The following is a 27543-nucleotide window of genomic DNA, read 5'->3' on the forward strand; positions in this document are numbered from 1 at the left end:
GGAACATGATTGCCAAGAGAGATATAGCGCAGCTTTGGGGTGCCCAGCGGCCGCCCACCGTGTCAGTATGGAAGGAGAATATGGACTGGTGTATGTTCAGGGAGAAGACTGTGTATGTTGCCCGTGGTAAGCCGGGGGCATGGGGCAGAATCTGGGGGCAATGGAATGCATATCGCGGGGGTATCTGTACGCCCCCCCTGGTGGACACCGATATCGCCATGTCCCCCTGACCCTTGACGGTTCCGGGCACCTTTTGGAATGACTACATATGGACGTTCATTTCCCTTGGCCCCCCCCCCCGTCCCCAGCCTCCCGGTACTCCTTCCTTTCGCGTGCTGCTTAATGGTCTGAACTGGAGTTCCCCGGAGGAAGCCTGACCTGCACTGTTTGTCTTTACGCCTCGCCTTTTGTTTTTCTTTTAGTTTTTTGTGTTTGTTGGATTTAAGTCTCCTGTTCCTTTAGAACTATCCGGAGTCACTACGGGGCCGAGCCCCGGGAACCGACTGCAGCTTTGATAAATGTATATTTCATTCTGTACTTAGCGGCCGGCCCTGGTGGTTGTAGGCCCGTGCTTGTAATCGAATTATTGTTCAATAAAAACTTTAAAAAAAAAAAAAAAAAATAGATTGTCTAGGTTTAAGTACCTTCAGATTCGGAGCTGGTTCCAAGCTTCAACTACAGAGATTGAGAAGTATAATGAATTTGAGGAGAAATTAATTTCCAATCAGAGCCCAAAAAAGGAAATTGCACTTTGGTACTGGCTGATGGTGGACATGGAGGACGGAAATTTCCTTTTACCGGTTGAGCTGTGGGGAAGATGCTTGCCGTCTGCTACGTTGGAAAAACAATGGCAAGTATCTATGTCTACTTTATACAAAATAGTAAGACCTGCACACCTGAGAAGGAATCATCTTTTCACCATCCACAGAGCATACTGGTCCCCTCAAAAGTTATCCAAGTTTGGGAAAGGAGGAGAGGTGGCATGTCCGAAGTGTGGCAGCATGAAGGAAGATGATCTGCATATGTTTCTACTCTGCCCAAAGATCCAAGCTTTTTGGGGTGCCGTAAGTAAAGCGCTATCTGATTCTTTGAAGATACAAATCGAGGTAAGCGCTTTACTAATTATTTTTGGGCTTTTAGATGCTCAGGTAGTAACAAGTAAAAACAATGCAGATTTGATTTTTTATACAATTTTGCTAGCCCGTAGAGAAATTTGTAAACTCTGGGTATCAAAATCTCCAAGGTATGAGGACTGGAGATCATCCGTGAAGAGAGTGGCCAATTTGGATATGTCAGTCGAGGGAGGACGTAGGCATGGGTTCTGGGTACCCTTATTATGTTGGTGGAATCAACCAACTAATTAATTGGATTGAGAGTCCTATGATTAAGCCTCTCTTGCCCTCGGCTGAAAGCACCTATTTCGATGTGTGGTGGGTTTTCTCTTTTCCCTCCGACAAAGAATCGGTGTATATTGGGTGTTTTTTGGGGTGTGAGAGCCACCAATCCAGGGTCCGTTTATATGTGGCTCTATTCCTCCCCAGATTACTCAAGTCAGCATTATGAGGTTATGAGCATTTCGGCTGGATAAAAAGAGTAAAAGCGAAATGGTGTTTTAAGAGGCAAATGAGGACGAAAAAAAAAAAAAAAGTAGTTGTTGGAGTAAACCCCCTTGTTTCTTTCCTTGTACGGCACTATCTCTATTGCCTCCTTGTTGAGGAGTTCCTGTGCCTCTAGTAGCAAGAGTGAAAGTTCCTTTGCCGAGTGCACCTTGTTGTTTGGCGGTTGTTTTTCTAGCTCTATACAGTGACCGTATTGTATGAGGTTTAGTATCTATTTGTCAGTTGTGACCTTCCTCCATTCCTGGAAGAAGTCCCTTATCCTGCCTCCTACTGGTGTAATATGTTCGAGGAACTGTTTGTCTTGGGGAATCAGTTTTTTGTTTTGTCTTCTGTTTTGAAGCCCACCTAGAGGTGTTGCCTGGGTGTGCGTTTGCTTTAGGGCAAAGTCACTTGGAGGTGGATTGTTGTCCTCCTCTCCATGCCTGTCCTCATCCGTTTGAGCGCCCTCGAAAGGATTGGCCTCGTGGCTGGTACTGCCAGTTTTGCTGCTGTTGTCACTGCTGCTGTTGGGCCTGGTTGCTTCCTTGATAACCTTGTTGGAAGGCTTAGTGCAATGTTCCAGGTTGGTGGTTTCCAAAACCTGCTGGCCTTCTTGAAGGTGTACCCCTTCTCTTCCCTCTGAACTGCAGTGCCCCCATAGACCTTGCTGTCTCATTGTCCTTTTTGAGCTGAGTTAACTTGTCGTCAACTGGAGTTCCAAAAAGCTGTTCTCCATTGAAGGGTGTGTTAAGGATGTTGTTCTGTACTTCAGGTTTGAAGCCTGAAATCCTTAGCCAGGCGTGCCTTCTCTCTGTCACCCCAATCATCTGCCTGCTGGATGTCTCCGCTGCATCCAGGGCCGACTTTAATCATGTGTTAGCCATGTTTTTCCCTTCCTCCACCAAGTGGCCAGCACTTTGCTGGTACTGCTCTGGTAGATGCTTCAGGAGTTGCCCCACCTCCTCCCAGTGCTTAAATGCGTACCGGTTGATTAGAGCTTTTGAGTTGGCAATGCACCATTGAATCACCGCTCTCCTTTCTACTTTCCTCTCCATGAGGTCCAGACTCCTACTCTCCTTGTCTGGAGGTGGGCCGGTATTCGTGAGTACATTGGCCTTTTTTCTAGCTGCTATTGCTGTTATTATTGAATCAGCTGGTACTGATCCCTGAATGTATGCAAGGTCCTTGGAGGAATGTTTGTACTTTTCTTCGGTCCTCGGGGTCACAGATTTACATTCAGCTGGCTTCCTGAGGGCCTCCCTGCCCTGGTCCAGCACACTTGGGAGCATGGGCAGGAACTGGCTCCTTGTTTGTGAAGGTAGCAGACTCTCCAGGAGAAAACACACCTTGGACTTCTCTTCCAACTTCACTCCATATCTCTCTGCAGCCTTTTTTCCAACCATATTATGGATCCCAATATCGTCCGGCGGCAAAGGCCTCGAAGGATATGGGTCTACTCCCTCTTCCGGTATTTCAGCGTCGAGATCTTGCCACTCAAAGTCCTGCGCCTCCGAGGACGTCGAGTCCTGTTAAGTTATTTGAGCCTCCTCGCCTTCGCCCTCTAAATAATACAGGACCTCTTCCTCCTGTTTCTCGAGCTGTTCCTACGTTTTTGGCAGCTCGGGGTCCTTGTCGCCTCTTCGGTGGGATGGTGTACTGGCTCATCCTTTCATCGAAGTCCTTCTTTCGTTGCAGGATGCTCGCCATTTCGGCCTCGAGCCTCCTTTTCTTCCTTTGCATCTCGGCCGCTTGTTCGGCGTCAAGAGTTTGGGTACTTCGCTTAAAAGGTAGACGTCGCTTTTAACCCTTCTTTTTTCAGCGTCGAGGGATCCTTTCCGAGGCCAGTCTTCGACGACTGATTTGTCTTGGGTTTTCGCCGTCTGGGAGTCCTTTTCAAAGGAGCCGCTGGGCTGTTTGTCCTTGGGTGCTGCTGCTTTCGCCGAGTGTTTCTGCGGCAATGCTCCCTTCGAGGACTTTGCTTCACTCTTACGAGTGTCGGTCGAGTGCCTTGAGTTCAAAGTCTCTTACCTTCTTCGCCGTTCTTTGCGATCTAGACGACTGTGCAGTCTTCCGGTCCTTCAGCGATGGTGTCCTCTTCTCTACTGGAGAGGCCCTAGTCTCGGAGCGATGGAGGTGGCCCTTGCCCCTGCATGGTGTAGTTTGCCCTTCTCTGCCTCTCTCTTACTGTGAGGATCTTTGGTGTGAACGCCGAGCAGGCGTTGCAGTCCTCGCTGTTATGGTCGAGCAGCAGTCAGAGGTTGCAGACTTGATGCTGGTCCTTCTGCTCGTATTTGTGGTGGTAATTGTCACAATGACAATGGTGTCTTGTCCTGTTTTTCGTTGATTCTCTCTCCAAAACTCTGGAAATCTTCGGTGACGATCCAGACCCAACAGCGGGAAAAAGAATCTGAAGTTGGCACCCAAAGGTGGGAGCTTCTGGAGGATGCGCGAAGTCACAAGAAGACACCAAATGGTGGGATGTCGAAAAACACAGGGCCACGGGAAAAAAAAAAAAAGAGAGAAGAAATACTATAAATCCGGAACCAACCACTAGATGGCGGAATAATGCACAGGATAGTGAATCCAGAGAGATTCACGCTGCAAAATTGGAAGACGACCAGCGCTGGCTCAACTAGGCTGCGTCCTGACCCAGAAACCATAGCGAAGGAGAGGCAAGCTGTCCTGGTGTCCCTAGGAGAAGACTTCTCTATTAGCAAGGTTAGACCGAGATGTCAAACACTGGCAATTGTTGCACTTCTCCTTACTCAGAAAGGTAGCAATGTACAAGACGTTGGCACTTCCTCAATTTGTCTATGTACTTCAGAATTCACTATATAATCTCCCTGATGAATTTTTTTGCTATGATCGATGGGCTGGTGTAAACTTTGTTGTGGACAGGTGGTCAACCCCGAGTGGCTTTACAAGTCCTCCAGCCGTTCAAGTATGAGGATTGAAATAGTTCTACCAAACATTCGGAAATAGGAGGCGGCACAGTTGTGCGTGGTTAACCAAAGAGCTACTTGCACCTGCAATATGATGACAAACTGGGACCTGCTGCATGCCCAGCCATGGAAACGGTGGCAAATGACTGGAAAAAAGTGACCAAAGAGATGGGATGAGTAAATTGATTGATCCAGAGAATACCATTGTGGGAAGGGTCCAGTCTCAGAAATGTGATAATGACATGTGGTATCCCTGACAGGATTTCAGAGTATTGGCATCTCTGCCCTTGCAGATGTATGGGGTGCAATCAGGGTGGTTCCCTTCATCCACCTACAGTCTGAATACCAGATATCTGGTGCGCAGTGGCTGAAGTACACTCAAGAGGGAACAGCCATTAAAAATAGGGTGTGTCCTAATGAGGAGACACAAGACTCATCGCTAGAAATGAAACTGTTGGATGATTTCTTTAACGTATGGGACCTTAATGAGAAACACACAGTCCCCACCCTATATAGGTTATTGGATAGATCAGGGTTACTCATAGTACGGCCCGCGGGCCGCCAGCGGCCCGGCAAGCCTTCCTCGGCGGCCCGCGGACCTTGCAGACATCCTACATGTGTTTTAAAAAAAATACAAATAGTGTAAACACTGCCGGTTGCAGCAGCCCGGACTCTGAGACTCTGCTCTGTGGGGGCCGGGGGATTCCAGTGATTGTCAAAGTGGAGATGCAGGGGCCTAAGAGGTGAAATACAACAAAGCTTTATTAACATGTAAATGGTCTTTTAAAGACCTGTGAAGTACTCTGGTGTGGCTGTGTGTGAGTGCTGGGAAGCTGTCTCAGGGCGGCTGTGTGCGCGCGCTGGGAAGCTGTCTCAGCCCAGACTGAGGGCTGACACACACACACGGGTGAGATGACAGAAGGAGAGGGAGACAGAGGGAGAGGGAGACAGAGGGAGAGGGAGACAGAGGGAGAGGAAGACAGAGGGAGAGGAAGACAGAGGGAGAGGAAGACAGAGGGAGAGGAAGACAGAGGGAGAGGAAGACAGAGGGAGAGGAAGACAGAGGGAGAGGAAGACAGAGAGGGAGAGGAAGACAGAAAGGGAGAGGAAGACAGAAAGGGAGAGGAAGACAGAGAGGGAGAGGAAGACAGAAAGGGAGAGGAAGACAGAAAGGGAGAGGAAGACAGAGAGGGAGAGGAAGACAGAGAGGGAGAGGAAGACAGAGAGGGAGAGGAAGACAGAGAGGGAGAGGAAGACAGAGAGGGAGAGGGAGACAGAGAGGGAGAGGGAGACAGAGAGGGAGAGGGAGAGGGAGACAGAGAGGGAGAGGAAGACAGAGGAAGACAGAGGAAGACAGAGGGAGAGGGAGAGGGAGAGGGAGAGGGAGAGGGAGAGGGAGAGGGAGAGGGAGAGGGAGAGGGAGAGGGAGAGGGAGAGGGAGAGGGAGAGGGAGAGGGAGAGGGAGAGGGAGAGGGAGAGAGAGAGGGAGAGAGAGAGGGAGAGAGAGAGGGAGAGATCTGTGTATGCTGCGTCTGGTGGCTCAGTGGACGAAGGAGTCTGCTGCAGGGACCTGTGTTCAACCTCATGGTCACAATTTGTTTTTGCTTTAGCCCCGCCCCTCCCCCTCTGACCCCACCCCCACCAGTGCGGCCCTCGGCCACAAACCACACTGTAAATTTGGCCCCCGAGAGAAAGTTTGCTAAAGACACTGATATTTCCAGTGGAGGTGGCCAAACCGGAGAACTTCCGCTTGATTCAATTTAACATTGTACACAGGGTATACTACAAGGGGCACTCAACTTCATAGACTCAGCATAGCCACAGCTGCCTTCTGCCTTAGAGGGTGTTGACATGAGGACACTTTCTACCACCCACCCTGGAGTTAGCCCAAACTTGGGGGGTTTTGGGAGGCAGTGAGGGGGGAACGCTTGAGGAAGCAATGGGTGTGCCCTTATATCTCCAATCTAGGTACATGCTACTGGGAATGTGGGGAAAACCGACCACACCAGGTATCATAAACTGTTAGTACATCTAGGCCTCATGATAGCAGAAAAGGATATAGCTCAAAAAGGGTCTCGGGGAACATCCTTCAATAGCCAGAATGGGTGAAAGGCATGGAACATTGCAGACTCAGAGATGGAAATATACTGGGGAAGTGGTTGCCAAAAGGAATATTAGCAAATTTGGGGTGGCTGGGATGCTGGGCTTATCTACACGGGACACTCCGTAAGGCAGTTTTAAATAATTTTTCATCATAGATGGAAGGAGGGTGGCTATCATGGGGTCCTTGGCTGGGAACAAGGGTAAACTGAACATGGACTACGTGAAGCGACAAAACAAACGTGATCTTTCTTTTTCTATACAAATACACTATGGAACTGTGGTATGCTTTTTGAAGGGGCCGGGGGGGGGGGGGGGGGGCGGAGTCTGTGTTATAGAGTGTTGTCAATATGAAAAGTTATATAAAAATAAATAAAAATGGATTTTAAAAAAATGGAAACCGTTAGTAGACAGCTAACTTTTCTTTTTTTGATAACCAATTTTTATTGGAATTTTAAGAAGAAACAACAACATAGACAGCACCATAATGACATGTCAGGTATTGCAACATAGGTACAAGTGATCCCTCCATTCTATTCAAACCACCGGTCCCAACCATTTGCCCCATATACGTTCATGCTTAGCTGGACACCCTCTCGCCTTGCAGATGGCTTTTTCTTGGGTGGCATACCAATCTACGCCCCTGCGCCATTTGGTTAAGGAGGGAGACGTTGAGTCCTTGCAAGCTGCTGCTATATCTCTTTTGGCTACGAGAGTGGCTGTCCCCTGAAATAATTTATCAGTCCTGGAGCCATCGAGTCCCTCCATCACCCCCAGAATAAGGGCACAAGAATTGAGGGAGACCTCCCACCCCAGCACTTCACAACAGCTAACATTTTAATGAAAGTTAACAACGGCTGCATTTCATTTTCTGCCACTCTCCTAGAAATATAAACCTTCTATTCTGCGCATACCTCCCCTTAGGTTAACCAATAGTGAGCACAACTTTGTGGAGTTGTTCACAGAGTTCATATGCAGGTGTTTAGCTGCCAGTCATAGTGAAATAAAAAGAAATCCTGTCCTGAGCTTCTAAACCTGGATTTTTATGTTGTTTCCCTCTACAAAGGTGAGAGTTGACCTTGCCACATCCCTCAGGGGACATCAGGCCACAGTGTAAGATGTTTTATTTGCACAAAATATTAAGAAACAGTATACAAACTGCACAAGTGACAAGACACAAATAAGGGCATTTGTGTTATATTTGTGAAAACAAGCATATTGTGTATGCATGGGAGTCCAAATCATCAAGAACAACCAGAAAATATTCACACTCTAATTTCATTAGTGCATAATCACTTGATGTTCCCATAACGGGATGGCGTTAACTGAAAGGGAAGCACCACGCGTCTAACCTCGGAATTCCGACAAGGAACTTACCCGCAGATGAAGGGCAGTGATCTGCCAGAAATGCAGTGGGGATATTTGTTAACCTTCGTCTGATGTCCACTGATTGACTTATATGATTTATGTTAATACATTGATTACATGGATCATTACAATATGAGAAATATTAATTTTGAAGATGAATAATTTCAAATGAAATCACCATCTGATTTAGGATTAAATTGAGAAGAAAAAGGAAAACAAATCCATTGGTGACTCAAGCAGTGCACCAAAGGGAAGCTTTCCAGTGGGAAAGCGCAACTGTTATTATATTGATATACGTCAGGATCAGAGGACGATACCTTGCTGCACGCCAACCAACCCCCAAACACTGGCCACCAAATACTTGAACGATTAAAGGATTATCACAAAGTGCGTGATCCATACCTATTTGATATATCCTATACCAGGGAGCAACAATCACAAGGTTATACGTCATAAATGGTGATATAGTTTGAATATGGCTTCACTACATAAAAGCTTCATCCACACAATCACTTATAAATCTTTAATTGAAAAAAAATCATGTACTACATAAATACAGTCTCTCTGTACTACTGAAAACAAACTACTATATAAAAGGTCAACATTGTTACCTTGATGTATTCAATCCAATGCTGTAGCAAGACCTGTACACCACCTCTGACCCTGCTGAATAACTGATATAGCAAAGACAAGTCTTGTATTCTATTTTCATCTAAAAGATGATTTAAACCTGCACAGATGGAAGAAAATGTGGGAAAGTGATCACAATTCCATTTCATTATAGCCAACTGATAAGCTTGACTATCATATATTAGTTATAGTAAAATAAAAATAAAATACAGTCTAATGCTGATCTCCCACATCATCTTCTACAAACATTAGGTATCATTAGGAAGCCCAGCATATATTACAGCTTCCTTCGCTACATGAAGACTTAAAAAAAAATAACAAAAAAAAGTGTGTTACTATCAAAATGAAACCGGATTACCTTTCTGCAGAATTGACGTTAAATGTTCACCCAGGAGCTGTTTTTCTACAGTTGCAATTAGTGGCTTTCTGTAAAAATAAATATAAACACGTTCATTATGATAGTTTCATTGTTAAATGTATTTTTTGCAACAAGAAAAAAAATCTGAAAAATATGTCTGGATCCAGAGTGCAACAAACCCACTTTGGAAGTGGCATTAAGATAAAACAATTGCCAGTGTGCTACCCAGACTACTGTAAGGAAGTCCATCTCCTCCCTTAGTAAAGGCAAAGGGCTAATTAAGCCAAGCTCAAATGGTTAAAGGTATACGAGAGATTAGTCCATTGGGTCAGAGTAAGTAAGGGATGGTTCTCACCTCTACACATTTTCAGGGGCTATTTTCCTGCTGTCCCAGATACCAATAACAGGGTCCAGCTAAAACCAACATTTCTAGCTACAATGCGTTAATACATGGTAATCTAGAAATGCAGAAATACTGTTTGTTTGAATTAGCAAACCTATAGGTTTTTCCAAAGCTTGCTATTTTCTAACCTTCTATGACACAGGGCTATTTGCATGGCCCGTTTCTTCAAAAAACATTTTTTTCTACCCAACTACATCTGTGACTGACATGCATATTACACAATGTCACCTTGACAACTGCATTATGGACTGAAAATTACTCCTTTCACAATAATTACTCCTTTCACAATAATAATAATTACTCATTTCACAAAAATGTATACATCAAATAAAAAAATTAAAATGCAATGTAAAAAATTTTTTTTTAAAACGAGATTAAAAAAAACTCAGATTCCTCAGTTTAATAACCAAATAAAAATAAAACTGTTCTATATAGGAGGAAAAAAGGTTACATTAAAATATATATATATATATATTTAAGTTTATAAAAGTTACCAAAAAACCTACAAAAAAACTATAAAAGAAGAAAAAAAATATGTTGGCTGCCAGGTTGTGTGAAGTGGGCATTGACCAGCCACAATGTGTTGTGTGCCAGTCATGGCTGTATATCATACCAACACTTACTGCACCTACTGAACATGGGGCCAAGGCCGTACATGCAGCACTATTTGGCCCCCTATAGTGGGTTGAGTGCAGTACATACAGTAATTCACCTGTTAGGGCTAGGTAAACTAACCAAATGTTGCACCTCTATCATGCACTGTTTAGGACTTCACATATGACACCACTCAAGACCTGTTAAATGACTTTAGTGATGACATCACTAAAGGTACCAACATTGACCTTATTTCTCATTAAGGAAATGAATTTTAAATAATAATAATTACCAAGTATGTCACCTAAAATACTGTTACAACTAATTATGTACCCATTGCATTAGTATTCATAGACAACCAGCCTATGATTACCCATGTAATACAGTAACCATTACTACAGAAACGTCACCCTTGCACATTAACCAATCTTATGCAAAAAACGATTTCAGTGCACAGGCTGCAATACTGATAGAGCACAACCTCTGTATACTGCTGTAAATAAACAAAGTACTTAGAGACTTACAACCAAATATGAACCATCATAAAATACCCACAAACGTTGCAAAAAGTAAAACACTCGCTATCGATCGAAGGAACATCTTTCTGATTTGGAAACACTCATATTTCAAACTTTCAACCACAGTACACACCCATATAAAAATGTACAGCAAGTCTAACTACAAGTTTAACAGATCTACCATTATCCACTTGATCACCAAACATATAGTAACATCTACCACCATAAGAAAATAGTGTCACAAACCCATACTTTCATCTAAGTATATGAGCACAATTATTTCAACATATGCATATAAATCTCTTAGACACAGATTCAACCATTACAGAACAAGAAACGCCATTTTGCAAAATTATATACATAATCAAAACTATTCTGTACTATTTAATGATACAGTCAGAAAAAATTAGATCTAAAACCACCAATTTCAATAATTAAAATAACATTTTAAAAATGACAAATAGAAAAATGTAAACTAATGTCAACAGCAGTATCATGGATGTATATTAGTGAAGTCATTTAACATACCTGGGGTGATGCCATATGTGAGCCATGAGCACTGCACGATGGAATGTCAGTTATACTTAGTTTACCCAACCATAACTGGCAAATGTCAGTGGTTTGTGTGTTTTGGTTTTGAACCATATTGTGACATTAACTGCATTTTTAGAATCATGTATGTCTAAATATCCATATAAGGTTGTTTGTGCATATTTGTATCACTGAAAAAACAAAAAAGGTTAAAGTGACGTTAGAGTTAGGTTAGTGTTAGACTTGGCTTTATAAGCAGGTCTACCCCCAGATATTTTGGCCTCCTGTTTTTTACCTTGTTTTTGTTGGTTTTAGGACTCTGGGCACCTTACCACTGCTATTCAGTGCTAAAGTACATATGTTCTCCATTTAAATTGTGCGTATGATTGGCTTACTTGATTTACTACTAAGTCCTTAGTAATGTGCACAGGTGTGCCCAAGGCCTGTAAATCAAATGCTACTAGTGGGCCTGCAGCACTGATTGTGACACCCACACAAGTAGCCTTTCACAGGGTTCTCAGACCTGCCACTGCAGTGTCTGCGCGCAGTTTGCAACTGCTATGTCGACCTGGCAAGTGCACCCAATTGCCGGGCACAAACCTTCCCTTTTCTTAAAGAAAAGGCATCCCAAAGCTAGGCCCAAGGTACTCCCACGGGCAGGATGCGGTGTATGGAAAGGTAGGACATGTACTGGGGTTTGCAACATGCCCTGATAGTGAAATACTGTGTATTTCGTTTTTCACTATTGAAAGGCTGTTAACATGGGGGTTGCCTTGTGAAATTTTAAAAGTATAATTCTCCATTGGGATACGATTGAGAAGGAATATGCTACTTACCAGAATGCATCTGTTCTTGGCATGTAGAGCTGCAGATCTACACACTTTTGCATAGATCGCCATCTGGTGTTGGGCCCGGATGTTTGCAGTTTGTTTTTCCTCTTGGAAAGTCTTTGGAAGTCACGAGGTTGGGGACTCCTCCTTTGGATCGTATTGCGCATGGGCTTCGGCTCCATCCTCAGATTGTTTTTCGCCAACAGGGAAAGATGGAGCGTTGTAACAACAGTGAAGAAATCCATGTGTGTTGTATCTAAATAAGATAGACTGGAACATATACAGGTAGCCGGGGAGGCGGGTGGGCGTGTGTAGATCTGCAGCTCTACATGCCAAGAACAGATGCATACTGGTAAGTAGCATATTCCGTTCGAGGCATATGAGCTGCAGATTACACACTTTTGCATAGACTATATAGCAGTTCCCAACCTTAGCGGCGACCACCTGTATCTGTTGCAGTGGTTTGAAATAGTGTTTTTAGTAAAGCCTGGCCCACACTAGCTTGTTGTTTGGTTTGCACATCTACACAGTAATGTTTAGTGAAAGTGTGCGGTGTTGACCATGTAGCTGCTTTGCAGATATCATCAAATGGGATGTTCCCTAGAAAAGCCATAGAAGCCCCTATCTTTCGTGTAGAATGGGCTTTAGGGGGAACGGATAGCGTTCGTTTTGCTTTGTGGTAGCAAATCTGGATGCATTTTACAATCCACCTAGCTATCCCCGATTTTGAGATGGGGTTGCTCTTGTGTGGTGGAGAGAAAGAGACAAACAGTTGTTTCTCTTTCTGAAAGGTTGTGTTCTTTGGATATAGTAAAGTAAGGCTCGTTTGACATCTAGCGTATGTAGAGCCCTTTCTGCAACAGTTTGAGGTTGTGAGAGAAATACCGGTAATTCTACTGATTGGTTGAGGTGCAAAGGGGAAATGACTTTAGGAAGGAATTTTGGGTTGGTACGGAGAACAACCTTGTTTTGGTGCATTTGAAGAAAAGGTTCTTGTATGGTAAGTGCTTGTATCTCACTGACCCTTCTAAGGGAAGTGATGGCTACAAGAAAAGCGGTTTTCCACGTGAGAAATTGCAGTTCACATTTATGCAAAGGTTCGAAGGGCGGCCCCATTAGCCTTGTGAGAACGATATTTAAGTTCCACACAGGTGAGGGTGGTACTCTGGGGGGAATTATTCGTTTTAGGCCTTCCATGAAGGCTTTAATGGCAGGTACTGTGAAAAGTGATAGGTGCTACCTGTTTTGTAGGTAAGCGGCAATTGCTGCGAGGTGTAGCCGAATGGAGGTATATGCTAGGTTATACCTTTGTAGATGGAGTAAGTAGCATATGATGTGTTGTATAGACACGTCTAGAGGATTGATTGTGTTGTTATGGCAATAAACAACAAATCTTTTCCACTTGGCAGCGTAGCAGGCTCTAGTGGTAGGGCGTCTAGCTTCTCAGTCAGGGGGAAGGTTTAGGTATCCGAATTCTAGGATTTCAGGAGCCAGATCGCAAGGTTGAGCTGAGCTGGGTCCGGGTGTCTGATCTCTCCATGGTTCTGGGTTAGGAGGCATGGTGAGAGGTGTAGCTTTTGGTGTGGTACTACCGAGAGTTGGAGCAGCGTGGTGTACCACGGTTGTCTGGCCCATGTTGGAGCTACTAGGATCAGTGTGAGGGAATGCTGTTGTAGCTTTTGCACCACTAATGGAATTAGTGGGAGAGGAGGAAAAGCGTACGCAAATTTGTCTGACCAGTTCATCCATATCGCATTGCCTTTGGACAATGGGTGTGTGTATCTGGTGAGGAAGCTTGGGCATTTTTTGTTTTCGTGGGTGGCGAAGAGGTCTATCTGCGGATGCCCCCCCCATCTGAAAGAACGGGTGAAGAACCTGCGGGTGAAGTTCCCACTCGTCTGTTGCGTCTGTCTGCTGAGCAGATCTGCCATGGTGTTTTGGACTCCTGGTACATGTTGGGCTAGGAGAAAGATTTTGTGTGGAATTGCCCATCTCCATATGCTCTGTGGTAGTTGAGAGAGCTGTGGGGAGTGTGTGCCACCTTGTTTTTGAATGTAATACATGGCCGTCATGTTGTCTGTGCGAATGAGGACTGCCTTTCCTAAAATCTGTCTCTTAAAGGATTTTAGGGCTAGAGAGATTGCTAGTAACTCCAGATGGTTGATATGGAGTAACTTTTGTTGCGGCGTCCATGTGCCCTGCACTGTGAGGTGTAATAGATGAGCTCCCCAGCCGGAGAGCGATGCGTCTGTTAGTATTATTTGTGGAACCGGGTCCAGGAACGGTCGACCTTTGGAAAGGTTTGTGGTGTTCCACCACTGCAGAGAGCGATGGGTGCGACCGTCTACCAACACCAGATCTGTCAATTGCCCCTGGGCCTGGTTCCATTGGTGCGCTAGGCACTCTTGGAGTGGACGCATCTGGAGGCTTGCGTGGGGCACTATGAAAATGCAAGAGGCCATCATCCCTATCAGTTGCATAAACACTCTTGCTGGAAGGGAGTGTTGAAGTATGAATCTTTGACGCAAAGCCTGCATGCTTGCAATCCTGGCCGGATTGGGGTAGGCTATGGCTTTTGAGGTGTCTATTGTGGCACCGAGGTATTGCTTTATGTGGGATGGTGTTAGCTGGGACTTTTGGTGGTTCACCGTGAAGCCTAGTTGGTGAAGTAGTTGGATTGTAGTGGCGGTGTGGTGTACACATTGGTTGTAGGACGTGGCTTTTATCAGCCAGTCATCCAAATATGGGAAGACGTGAATGTGCTGTCTTCTGAGGTGTGCCGCCACTAAGCTAGGCACTTGGTGAATACCCTTGGTGCTGTTGTGACCCCGAATGGGAGCACCTTGAACTGGTAGTGCTACCCGTCCACTACAAATCTGAGGTACTTTCTGTGAGCATGGTGTACCGGAATGTGAAAGTATGCGTCTTTCAAGTCCAGTGTGGTGAGGAAGTCGTTCTGGGAGAGGAGCAGAAGCACCTGCTGAAGCGTTACCATGTGAAAATGGTCTGAATGTATGTATGTGTTTAGGGGCCGGAGATCTAGAATAGGTCGTAGAGTCTCGTCCCTTTTTGGTATAGGAAAATATAGGGAGCAGACCCCTAAATTTTGCTGATTGGCGGGAACTTGTTCTATTGCCTGTTTTTGTAATGTGGAATGTTCTTGTGACATTGGGCGTTGCCTGGGTGGAATTTTGGGGGGTAGATGTTAATTCTAGGCAGTACCCTGACCAAATAATTTGGGTCACCCATTTGTCTGAGGTGATGGTCTCCCAGACGTGAAGGAAATTTTGTAGTCTGCCCCCGACCGGAGTGGGATGGTCTGGAGGGAGCGGGGGGGAAGTCATTGGGTAGGCGGTGTGGCAGAGCGGGCGGTATTTGTTTTGCCTCTGCCTTTATTGTTATTGCCCCTATAGCCGCCTCTTTGATAACCCCTTGTGAAGGTGGACTGAGTGGGGGATTTGTAGGAAGTGGACGCGCTATCTGAGGAGTAGCCTCTAGACGTACTCCGAAAGGAAGAGCGGCAAAAGGAGCGCCTAGGAGGGTGTGACTGCAGGGCTCCCATAGATTTCGCCGTATCAGTGTCCTTCATTTTTTCGAGGGCCTCATCTACCTTTGGGCCGAATAGGTGTTCTTGGTCAAAGGGATGATTTAGGATTGAGGCCTGTACCTCAGGTTTAAACCTGATATTCTCAGCCAAGCATGGCGACGGAGGAGGACGCTAGTATTAATGGCCCTGGAGGCTGTGTCTGCTGCATCTAAGGCACAGCGTATGGAGGTGTTAGTTATTGTCTTACCCTCTTGAATTAATTCATTGGCCCTATTTTTGTATCGTTCCGGGAGGTGGTGCATTATGGTTTCTAATTCATCATAATGCGCCCTATCGTATCTGGCCAATAGCGCTTGGGTGTTGGCGATAAGCCATATATTGGCTGCCTGTGACACAGTGCGCTTTCCTGACGCGACCAGTAGCTTTGACTCTTTGTCAGGTGGTGGTGCTTCGCCTGACGCCTGGGAATTTGACCTCTTTCGTGCAGTGGAAACCACTAGGGAATCTAGTGGCGCTGGTCCTTTGATATAGGCAGGATCTGTGGGGGCAATTTTGTACTTTTTTTCTATGCGTGGGTTAATGATCCTGGCCCTGACTGGGTCCTTAAAAACCTCTGGCGCATGTTTTACCACCCCTTTGAGCATAGGTAGTATGGAGGTAGACCTATGTGCGGTATTAAATGTGTCGAGGAGGAAATCCTCCTCCACTGGGTCAGTGTGTAACTCTACCCCGTGACAATGTGCCGCCCTCTGAAGTAGGTGGTGGAAACCTAGCAAGTCTTCCGGTGGAAATGGCCTGGAAGGATAAAGGTCATCTTGTGGGACGTCTGGAATATCTGGGTTATTGTAGTTTTCCCATGGGTCTGGGCATCCTGTAGGGGTGGGGTCTTGGGGCACATCCCCTGGATCGTGATATGGGTCCCCCCTGATGATAGTCGTCTGGAGACGGGGTCGGAGAGCGATGAGGTGGGGGTGGAGAAGGCGGAGGGGACGGAGGTGGAGAGAGTGGAGGAGGTGGGAAAGGTATTCTGAAAGGGGAGGTAGTAGAGTCCTTCCTCTTTGGAGGTGGAGGCGGAGCCGGTTTGTCCAAATGTCTCTTTTTGGAAGAGAGTGTCAAATGTCCAGTTTTTGGATCCTTAGTAAGAGTTTTTTTTAAGGGATCCGGTGTAAACAGTTTCTGTGACAATGTTTGTTCCGTCGGCGCCGAGGTCTTCGGGGCCGATGACTTTTTAGGCTTAGCACTGGGATAGGGAACCTCCGATTTCTTGGTCGGTGCCGAGGTGGGCTTCGGCATGGAAGTGTCGGTGCCGAGGGCCTTATGGGGTTTGGTCGGTACCGAACATGGCGTCGGTACGGAAGCGCTGGGTTTCGACACCGAGGACTTCGGTGCGGAGCTCGGTGTCAAGATAGAGGCCGGTTTCTTTTTCGGTGCCGAGGTGTGTTTGTCGGCACCGCTGGAAGGCTGGCTTGAGCCCGAGCCGCCGGAAGGCTTAGTTGGCTTCTTCACCTGGCCTGAAGGTGGGGTGTGAAGCAGTGTCTCTGGTCTTGCCTAGGCCCGGAGGCGAAGGCGTGACCGAAGCCTTTTTGGTTGTCGGCGCAGGTGTGGTGGTGGGGGGGAATATTACTCACGACTCTGCGCCGGGGTGATGTCCTCTACATCGGAGTCGTCGGCTTCGGAAGCACTGACGAGGTCCTCTTCGGCGTGCTGCTGTCCCGGATCTTCGACGTCGTCTCCGAAGATGTCGACTGGAACGGAGGTCGAGGAGTGCGTCATGTTTCGTCTGGCTCTTCGGTCCCGAAGAGTCTTTTTCGATCTGAAAGACTTGCAGGCCGGACAGTCTCGAGCCTCGTGTTCAGGGGAGAGGCAGAGGTTGCACACCTCATGAAGATCGGTGTGGGGGAATTTGGACCCACATCGAGGGCACTTCTTGAATGGAGTTCTTTCCATCTGCCGGGACCGGAACTAGGGTAGGCCCGAAGGCCGCCGTTGACGACTGGAACCAAAGATTTGTCGATGAGAAGGTGATTGAGGAGATCGCGATCGAAACAATACCGCGATGTGAGTGAGGATTCCGCTTCGATCGTCGAACTGGAAATGTTCGGAACCGGAGCACGAAGATTATATCAGAGCCCGATGGCGGAAAAAAACAATCTGAGGATGGAGCCGAAGCCCATGCGCAATACGATCCAAAGGAGGAGTCACCGACCTTGTGACTTCCAAAGACTTTCCAAGCGGAAAAACAAACTGCAAACATCCGGGCCCAACACCAGATGGCGATCTATGCAAAAGTGTGTAATCTGCAGCTCATATGCCTCGAACATGGCGTTTAGTATGCCTGAACTCAGAATTTAAAAATACATCTTTGAAAATGGCTCTTTTAGAAAGTGGGCATTTTCTTGCTTAACCATCCTGTGTGCCCCTGCCTTTTTGTTGTATTCATCCTCTGGGTTCAGTGACAGAGCAGGGACATACATTCACACTAGATTGACATAAGGGGGAGTGGAGTTGTGGCTTGCCCTTCCTGGGTGATTGATAGCCAGGCTAAATAGACCTTGCTGCATTTGGAATAGTGGGAGGAATTGTTGCTTGCACCTGAATGAAGTGCGACGGCTTCTCACAAAGCGGTCTCTAACTCCTGTGGTAAATCTGGCCTGAGCCATGCTTAACTGGTTTAAGTGTGCCAGAGGAACTTTGTATCAACTTCGAACGAAAATGTGGTATGAATATTGTTGCCCTGACCCCAGAACCTTCGATTACTGCTGGACAAAGGAACCTGCCAGGAAGAAAAGCTGTGAGGAGAGACTATCACTTTGCTGTGTGCTTTTCTGGGTTGGCCTGCAGTTGCTGCTTCTGTCTTGGGCAGGATAAGGACTATATTGTGCTTTCTGCATCCTAAGTATCTCCAAGGGCTTGACGTAGAGCTTGCATCCTGTTGGACGTCTCAGGGAATCAAAGACTTCAACATATTCTGGGTACAGGCTTCTGCAACTGGATGTTTCAGCTGCCATAGAGGAGAAAAAGGTAACCCGACACAGTCAACGACCCCGCTTACCGGCTCCGTGACCGAAAGGCACTGCAGAGGGCACTGCCGCACTTCACACCGCAACCCTGGTCTCGCCGACAACCCCATCGTGCCTCTGATTGCACGGTGACCTGTGGGCATCGCACTCCGCCGCCCTGGTATTCCCAATGATGCCGCAATGCCATCACTGTGATCTGTGGACACCGCTAGTGGAGAACACAGAGCACCGTCCCAATTTGCACCGCAGCCCTTGTGTCACAGACGATGCTCCAAGCTGACAAACGCTGATGGTTACTTGACGCACCAGCCTTCCCACACCGCAGTCTTGGCTCACCGACGTAAGCGCCATCGAGTCCAGATCGTCAACCAACGCTATTGCCTGCACCGCGACTGGTGGGTCCCATACAACGCATTGCCCCGTCTCGCACCACAGCCTTGGGTCTACCGATAACAGCGCTTCAGCAACGACGCTGCTACTTGCACCGTGACGTGTCAGCACCGACCTGCTTAGCAAGGTCTGGTCTTACAGATGCCACTAGACAACTGTCACCGAGCCGCATCCTGCATCGTGACCGGAGGGCACCGTAAGTCATACCGTTCCACTTCATACAGCAGACCCGACACTTGCCGGCACTCCAGACTTCAAATTCAAGGAGTTTGACCTGCAATTTGTGTGACTTCAAGGGCCCGAGGACTCCTGCATCGACTTTCGGAACCGACACCGCCTGCCCGGAGCTCACGGTAAGACCCAACACCATGCATCTCTAAAGGTGCTGTATTTCAGGTCCTCCCGACACCGCAGCTGGCCTGCAACACCGCGGTCAGCCAGAACTGTTGGATTTGTTATTCACGACTGTGATGGCCTCGGACGAAGCTATCCACTTCAAGGAACTGTATATAAAGTCTATTTTTGCTTTATTGGTATTATGGATTACTGTATGGTGAATATTTAGTGTTTTAGTCTTGTCCTACACAGATAAATATTGGATATTTTTCTAAAACTGGTGTGAGATCCTTTTGTAGTGTTATCACTGTATTACTGTATGTTATGTGCAAATGTTTTATACACTGCTCATGCCAAGCTACCAAGGGGTTGAGCAGAGGTTATTTTAGACGTGTAAACCCCGTATCCTGACTAGAGTGGTGGATTCTGCCTGGCTTAGGTGCATACCCCAGCCAACCAGAAAACCCATTTCTAACAGTTAGTGATGTCATCAATGATATCATTTAACATGTCATGAGTGGTGTAATATGCAAGGACTTAAGAAGCGCACAGCACAGGCGCAAGTTAAATTTGCTCCAGTAAAATATAACAGGGGAATTTCAGTGTTGTTGTTTTCATTTTAAAATATAGTTTTTATATTATTACAAAGCCTAACTATAAAGTAACTTATACCTTTGCTTTTTGCAGTGAATTTCCAAGTTTTCATTTTTTTAGCGTCCAATGGGGGAGAGGGAGCGTGTGGACAGCAGGGCTGGGCTCCATTCCCTCTCCCCCTTGCACTGGATGGTGAAGGGGGAAGAACAAGAAACACCGGGAGGAGGAGGCGGACCCTGCATAACTAAGGTGCGGGTTGGGAGCGGACCTGGGGCCAGCCCTGGGCATCATAACAGCCTGCTCTCTGACCCGCGAGGGACCTGTGACCGCAGTTGGGCAGCAGTGAGAAAATAATCTGTGCAATACCTTCACTAAACGGAAGGACCAGAGCCCCCGCCAGATTGTCAAAAATAATGATCACATCTAAACTAAACAAGCAGGCAAGACACACAAGGAAGCCATTACTCAATGAGAAGGGAGAGAGAAACGGAAAACTGACAAAGAATTTAGCAGCACCCACATGAGGCAAAGAACTGATGCCAGCCAATGCGAACCAGGGTCGGCTTACCCGAAAACCAACAGGCCGCAGAGGGGATAAGTGACCCACGGCAGGTGGTGGCAAGTCGGGTATACCCCCCATTCATAAGTTGCACTCCCCCCGCGAACAGAGACAGTGGAGTGAGTAGAAGACGGGAGGCAGAAATCTGAACCCACCATGACGGGTGGGACAGGACTTAAGGCAGGACACCAGACGAAACGTGACAAATACACATTCCCTAAAGAGATACCGACCCAGGACGATGCAACTGATCCGCCTCCACAAGCTGCGATCGGCCACATGGTTAGGGAGACACCTACGCTGCAAGACGTAATGGTGGCTATTCAGGGAGGGCGCTCTGCGCTTGAGGGCAAAATCGACATTATACACTCAGAACATTAATTAGGGCAGATCTGAGAAATGTAGGGGCCAAAGTTAAAGGCATTGAAACCAAAACGGAGATTCTAGAAACAGAAACTACCTTACTCGAGACACAAGTCACTGAGTTAAACAAGCATTGGCATAGCCAATAGGTCTCGCCTTTGGGACCTTCCAAGTGGTTAGCCATGCAACAGTTGATGTTGTTGCACCAAGGATATTGTGCAGCAAAACTAAATACTTATAAGGTCCCAAAGGCGAGACCATTGGCTATGCCAGTGCTTGTTTATTGTTGTTGTACATCACTGGTAGATTCACCATGAGGGCCAAGGCTCTTGTTTGGGTGGGCCTAGCCCACCCGACCTTTTAGAACCGGGCCTGTACCAGTCGCTTGTTAACTCAACAATGCTTATGTAAGCATTTGCATTGCTAATTAAGGGATATATACTTGTATCACTACTGGGACATCAAAATACCAGATTACGGGTATTTAGATACAAAGTGCAAAACAAACACCCCATTTAATATGAAAACTAGTATTGTGGCGCCAATAATCATACCAAGTAGAATACAGACAAAAGGCCGGGCATTATAGTGCCCAAGGTTTACATTAATTCAGTTGGCATGAGGTGCATGCATACGTTTATAATTGTCGTGAAGGTAGGGGAGTAGCAAAATGAATTCTCTTCTCCATATAATACACTGAGGAAATACATTGAATATGAAAGACCTTGTGATGATTCAAGGTTCTTTTCAAATGTAAACTAGCTATCATGCACTGCTAAATAAGTTCTTTATTTCCTGTAGCCCGTGATGAACGGGTAAAACTCTGGGTGGCCGTAAAGGCCACTCCATGGCAATTCTTCTAAATAAAGTGTACATCAAAATGTACGCAGATGGATACGCCAAAGACACTTATGGCTGCGCAGTTCTACTAAATGGTAATCCACAACAAGAAAAACTTCAACTTAGAGTGCCAAACCAGTGCAATAGTCTAAAACAAAATATGTACTTACAGGCTGTACGCATGTTAAAATGAACCACATACGGACCAGGTGGTGTGGAGCAAGGTCAAACTGCTGCTTCATCGATTAACGTATTTCCGTGTCTGATAACACAGGGTATCTGGGGTGCTTTAGTTCACGTTAGACCGTCACTTGTATTGGTTTACAATAGGAAACAAATATCACATGTGTATACCATTTTTCAAATAAGGCTACATGTTTCAGAGCAATGCTACCAGTTTGCAGCCATGACCTTCAGAGTGATTCCTCCCCCCCCAAGGGTGCGGGTGGCGCTCTCAAGCATGGAATCTCCGTCCTGTACATCTCTGGTCTGAAGATGCTGTTCTAAAGGATGTCTCAGCTTCCCCCTTCCACATTTACAGATCCAAGAGCCGTCTCCGCAGAAGGAGGCTTTGGAATGATTACTGTTCTGCACGGCCCATTTAAAACGCCTGCGCTCCTCTATGCAATCGTTGTGGAATGCACGCGGCTTCCCTTTAATATGTAGCAGCTGCTAAATGCAGACTCCTTACCAGAGGCATCACGGACGCTTTTGAGGAGAAGTCTGGTGCAAAAAGCCGGGGCGGAACACAGGCCCCTGCGGTACGTGGAGAGGGGCCTTTAAACTAACAAACATGTGCGGATTTCAGGTTGGTCCCCAATATTCAGCTGGGGGCCGTAATTTTGCGTTACGCCACATGGAGCCTTCGACTGATGCACAAAATCCAAGTAGGCGGGATTACCCCCCCCCAAACACGCTTCCATTAGCATCAGAGTGACCGATACTTAGAAGGGGATATTTCTTTTAATTACTCAAGTCAACGCACTCACAACAATTGATTGCATCATTAAATTCGGTCTTTGGACAAGTTTTCCTTGGCATTATGGTGCTTCTGCAACCACCCCTCCCCCCCCCCCCCCCCCAAAAAGGGTGCCTTTGGTAACGTTAGTGCAAACATTCATACTCATTGCAGTATGTAAACATATCGCCAATATCTGCATTCATTGCCACATTCCGTGGGGAATTGAAAGCCACATTCTTCGGTCTTCCTCAAAACGCCACTGTTTTGAAAAACCCTCAATTGTGTTACAGAGTCTGGCTTACCATTCAGAGTTTAATTTATAGCGCCAGTATGAGGCAAAGCGGTGGCCATAAGTGAAACAGTGTACTGCACGCATACAGGGATCTTGTAATACCATAACTGTGCACCATCCCTTTAAGTTACGACTGAGCTTGACGACCCACTGACTAATAAAACCTAGCCTTTCGGAATGATTACACTGAAGAATTTAACATTTCTGAATCTGCACTTTTAAACCAGTAAACACCAATATTTGCCATCCCGAAAAACAACTTATAATGGGTGTGTTCAAGAGCCCAAGATCCTTTAAGCGTATAGGATTAGCGGGCGAACTTCGCGCTGAAAGTTTTTTAAAAAAGCCAAGTGGTGCGCGCGCGCCACAGCGAGCGATCTGTTTTTTTTATTATCTCGCCTGTGTCTGGGCACGATAATTCAAAACAGATGTCACCCGTGCGGGTAACCGCAAGCAATAGGCCGTGGGCGGAGCAAAGGCGGGACTTGCACCCGCCATTGCCCAATTGCATGCTGTCTTTCTTAGAAATACGCACGCAAAGCCCAAAAGCCTGTAACTAAAAACAAAACCCACGCATGAGCATGTGGTGAGCTTTTGAAAGCCCCTTACTAAAAGTCTCGCCAGAGCAGCGAATGCGCGCTGCTACAGGCTCGACCTAAAAAGACTACGGCAGACCTCGAAGCCCGAATCGAGGATGCTGAGGGCCGCTTAAGACGTAAAAACATCTGTGTCCTTGGTGTGCCTGAAAAAGCGGAGGGCCCAGCTGCAGATCTCTTAATATTGAAGCAACTGCAACCCCATGGCCTGTGTAAATTTTTTTCAGTTGAAAGGGCACAAAGGGTGCTGGGAGCCCACCAAAGGCCGATGGCTCACCCTATCAAAGCACGGCTCTTCAATTTCCGAGATCGTGACGTGATTCTACAAACAGCTCGAAGTGCCCCGCCAATACAATGAGATTGCGACAGTCACGTTCATCCCCGACTTCTCTCTCAAAATTCAAAAGATGCTTTGCTCCTTTTTGGAGGTCAACAAACCGATGAGAGAAAAAAAATCAGCTACTCCATGCTCTTCCCAGCCCGGCTGAGGGTTGTAGCAGAGGGAAGGAAATGGTTTTTCGACTCTGCGGAAGCAGCCTGGTAGTAGCTGGAAGGCTGAAGAGCAGCTGCAGGCCCTAAAGCATGAGAACGTCACGAAAGACAGAGGTGAGAGGGTGAGAATGGTAGACAGTGGCACCTGGCAGACCAGCCGAGTAACCGGGGTGAGTCCCCTCAACAAGATGAAACTTAAACGAAGGATGAAATCTTACATCGGACAGAAAATAAAACAAGCTGGGCAAGACAACATGAAACTTAAGAGATTGGACGGGGAGGGAGTCTGCTCCTCCCCACTACAAAGTTAGTGCAAATGTTATACAGGGGGTGGAAGCGCTCTGCATACTGGGATGGTGGGCAGTTTGGAGCTCGCCTTGTAGGGAAGCAGGGAGGGGGGACAATGTTGGGAACTAGTTATAGTTCATTGTATTGTTTACTACACGAGACACCATACACAGAACACACACCTTACACCCACACAGCCCGCCTCAGAGGACTCAGAATAAAAGCGTGAAACAGCTAATCTGCAATAATGGACGAACCCACAAAGCAATTGCGCTATGAGCAGGAATATTCTCTATTGGGGTCAATTCAGAAAGCCAGGCTGCGACTACTTTAGTGAAATGTCAATGGCCTGGGGGACAAAATTAAAAGGGGAATAGTACCTCAATACCTAAAAAGTCATGCCCCAAAGTTCCTACCATTAAAAAGGCACTCTGTGTCTACTGAGCAATACTTAACGGAAAAAGATGCCTCAGTAGACTCCGCAACAGCACTATGGGAGGCATGCAAGATTGTCATTAGGGGGCAGGGAGTCTCACTGGTAGTGGGCCACAAACGAGACACGCGTGTTCAAATAGAAGCCATAGAAAAAGACAGAGCAACTTGAAGAGCAGCTCACACAAGCAGATGACTCGGAGGTAACCCACAGGTTGATGCTCAAGAGGCAGGAATATTGCAGACTTGTAACAGAGGAAGCCCAGACGAAACACAGGATGACTATGCACAGTATTCATGAGACCGGAGACAAAGCCAGCAAGCTACTGGCATGGCTAGACAAAAAAGAAAACTGGGTACATCAACTACACATAGGCGAGGGCAAACTTGCAACTGAAAGAATCAAAATAGCAGTAACAACTGCTACCTACAATGAAGGACTTTACTCGCCCACCAAACAAGCGTCGCCGGAAGATTTTAGGGAATTCTTAAAATATATCCCACTCCTGATACTTCCCGATGGAGAGATCCCTCCTCGAAGCACAAGTTACTTACCTTCGGTAACGCTCTATCTGTAAGAGACAATAGTTAGTGATAGATTCCTTACCTTAGAATTACCCCCATGCGTCAGACTGGATCCGGAAAGTTTTTGTCAGCAGTACCCATGTGCTTCTGAAGGTGGCGTTGTGCGGCTCCGCGTCAGTCGTAGGCGTCGTGACAGCTGGGATGACGTCGCAGCAGCTACTTGGACGCCACCCTTGCATGCGGACGTCAGTTCTGTACACGAATTTCCGCGGCAGGAACGCAGAGCCATGCAAGATACTGACCACTGGTGCATTGAAACTAGGGACCTAAAAGGGATGACCTTAACCCTACAAATCAGTTTGCAGAATGGGGAGGATGGGTGGGGCGGTAAGGAATCTATCACTACTAATGTCTCTTACAGATATATAATTACCGACGGTAAATAACTTGTGCATATGAAAGACACGCTCGTGATAGATTCTTTACCTTAGAATAGATACCTCAGCAATAACAACCCCGGTGGTGGGTCTGCGAACCAAGCTCACACCAGAAAGTCACGGAGAACAGAACGGCCAAAGAAGCAGTCTCTCCGGACTTGGCTGTCAAAGCAATAATGCTTATTAAAAGTGTGCAATGAGGCCCAAGTGGCTGCCTGAAAGATGTCTTGCAGGGGGACACCACATCCCAATGCAGTAGTAGCTGCTGTCGCTCTGGTATAATGGGCGCGCAGCCCAACCAGAGGGTACTTTTTAGCCAGAGAATAACCGATTTTATCCACAAGACGAACCAGTGGGAGATAGTACTCTTGTCCGGCCCGGCCTTTCTTGGCACCTACGTAGCCAACAGAGAGCTGGTCATCCACCCGGAACTGTTGTGTGCAATTCAAGTAAAATGAGAGCGCACGTTTTGGGTCCAGACGGTGGAGCCTCTCTTCCTCTCTGGAAGGGTGCGGAGGCGGAAAGAAAGTGAGCAGTGTGATAGTTTGCCCGATGTGGAAGGCAGTAACAACCTTTGGCAAGAAGGAAGGACGAGTCCGGAGCACAACCTTGTCTGGATGAACAAACCGAAAAGGAGGTTTACAGGGAAGAGCCTAGAGCTCACTCACGCGCCTAGCGGAGGTGATGGCAACCAGGAAAGCAGTCAGTCAGTCAGTAAACGAAGAGGACAGTTGTGAAGTGGCTCAAAAGGAGCGCACATCAAATAAGTAAGAACTAGATTCAAATCCCACTGCGGCATCACAAACGGAATAGGAGGGAAAGGTGAGTAATGCCTTTGAGAAATCTATTTACAACTGGGGACTTGAAAAGAGAGGGCTGATCAGGGAGCCTGAGAAAGGCTGAAATTGCAGAAAGGTAGCCCTTAATAGTGCCCAGAGCAAAGCCCTGCCGGCTAAAGAAAGAAGAAACACAAGGACTTCTGGAAGAGGGGCAGAAAGGGAATCCACAGCCTTTGCTATGCACCATGCCACAAATTTGTTCCACCTGCAGGCGTTTACCGATTTAGTGGATGGACACCTGGCTGCCAGAATGACATCACAGACTTCAGGAGACAAGTCAAATGGAATCAACTGCCGCTGCTCAATCTCCATGCAAGGAGGTGGAGGCTGGACAGGTTCGGGTGGAGGACAGTCCCCTGCTGCTGCGACAGAAGAGCCTTCCGAAGAGGCAGTCGGATCGGGGGATCCACGATCATACTAAGTAGCTTGGGATAACAAACTCTTCGAGCCCAGTCCAGAGCCACAAGAATGACTTGGGCCCGATCGCGCCTGATCTTCTTCAGAACTCTAGGAAGAAGTGGTATAGGCAGAAATGCGTACAATAGACCGCAACTCCACTCGCGACAAAGAGCATCGCCGAGTGAGTGCCGCCTTGGAAATTCCAACGCGCAGAACTGCTGACATTGCGCGTTCTCTTCGGTGGCGAGTCGTTCAAACCAAGGCCCTCCCCACTGTTGAAAGAGACCTTGCACCACCTCCGAGTGAAGACGCCATTCGTGATCCATCATGCACTTGCGGCTGAATTCGCCCGCCCTGGCGTTCAAAGAGCCTGCCAAGTGTTGAACCACCAGGAAAATGCCCTGGTGTTCCAGCCACGTCCAGAGGCGCAGAGCCTCCTGACAAAGGGTCCACGGCCCCACACCGCATTGCTTATTTTGCAGTACCACATGGCAGTGGTGTTGTCTGAACACCTGCACTAATCCTCCCTTGATACAGGGAAGAAATGCCTTCAGTGCAAGTAGGATCGCCCGGAGCTCCAGAAGGTTGATATGGAGCCTGGACTCCATCGGAGACCAGAGGCCTCTGATCGCCGCCTCTCCCATGTGGCCGCCCCATCCCAGGAGGAACGCATTCGTCACCACTGTGTGCTCCACTTGGGGAAGGGAGAGGGATCTGCCGCTGACCCAATGCCGGTTCGTGAGCCACCACTGCAATTGTCA

General features: G+C 47.0%; 1 protein-coding gene across 1 annotated transcript in view; it reads right to left on the bottom strand.

Annotated features, from left to right (window-relative positions):
• The window catches only part of CUL4B (cullin 4B), a 761875-nt gene that overhangs the window by 480708 nt on the left and 253624 nt on the right, over positions 1-27543 (bottom strand). Inside the window, exons 10-11 of the mRNA XM_085608106.1 lie at positions 8997-9064; positions 8620-8738 (exon numbers count right to left, since the gene is read on the bottom strand). Of these exons, the coding sequence (XP_085464232.1) occupies positions 8620-8738; positions 8997-9064 (187 nt within the window). The remainder of the gene's footprint in view (positions 1-8619; positions 8739-8996; positions 9065-27543) is intronic.

The sequence above is a fragment of the Triturus cristatus genome, chromosome 5_2 (assembly GCF_964204655.1).
Source record: "Triturus cristatus chromosome 5_2, aTriCri1.1, whole genome shotgun sequence".
NCBI lineage: Eukaryota > Metazoa > Chordata > Amphibia > Caudata > Salamandridae > Triturus > Triturus cristatus.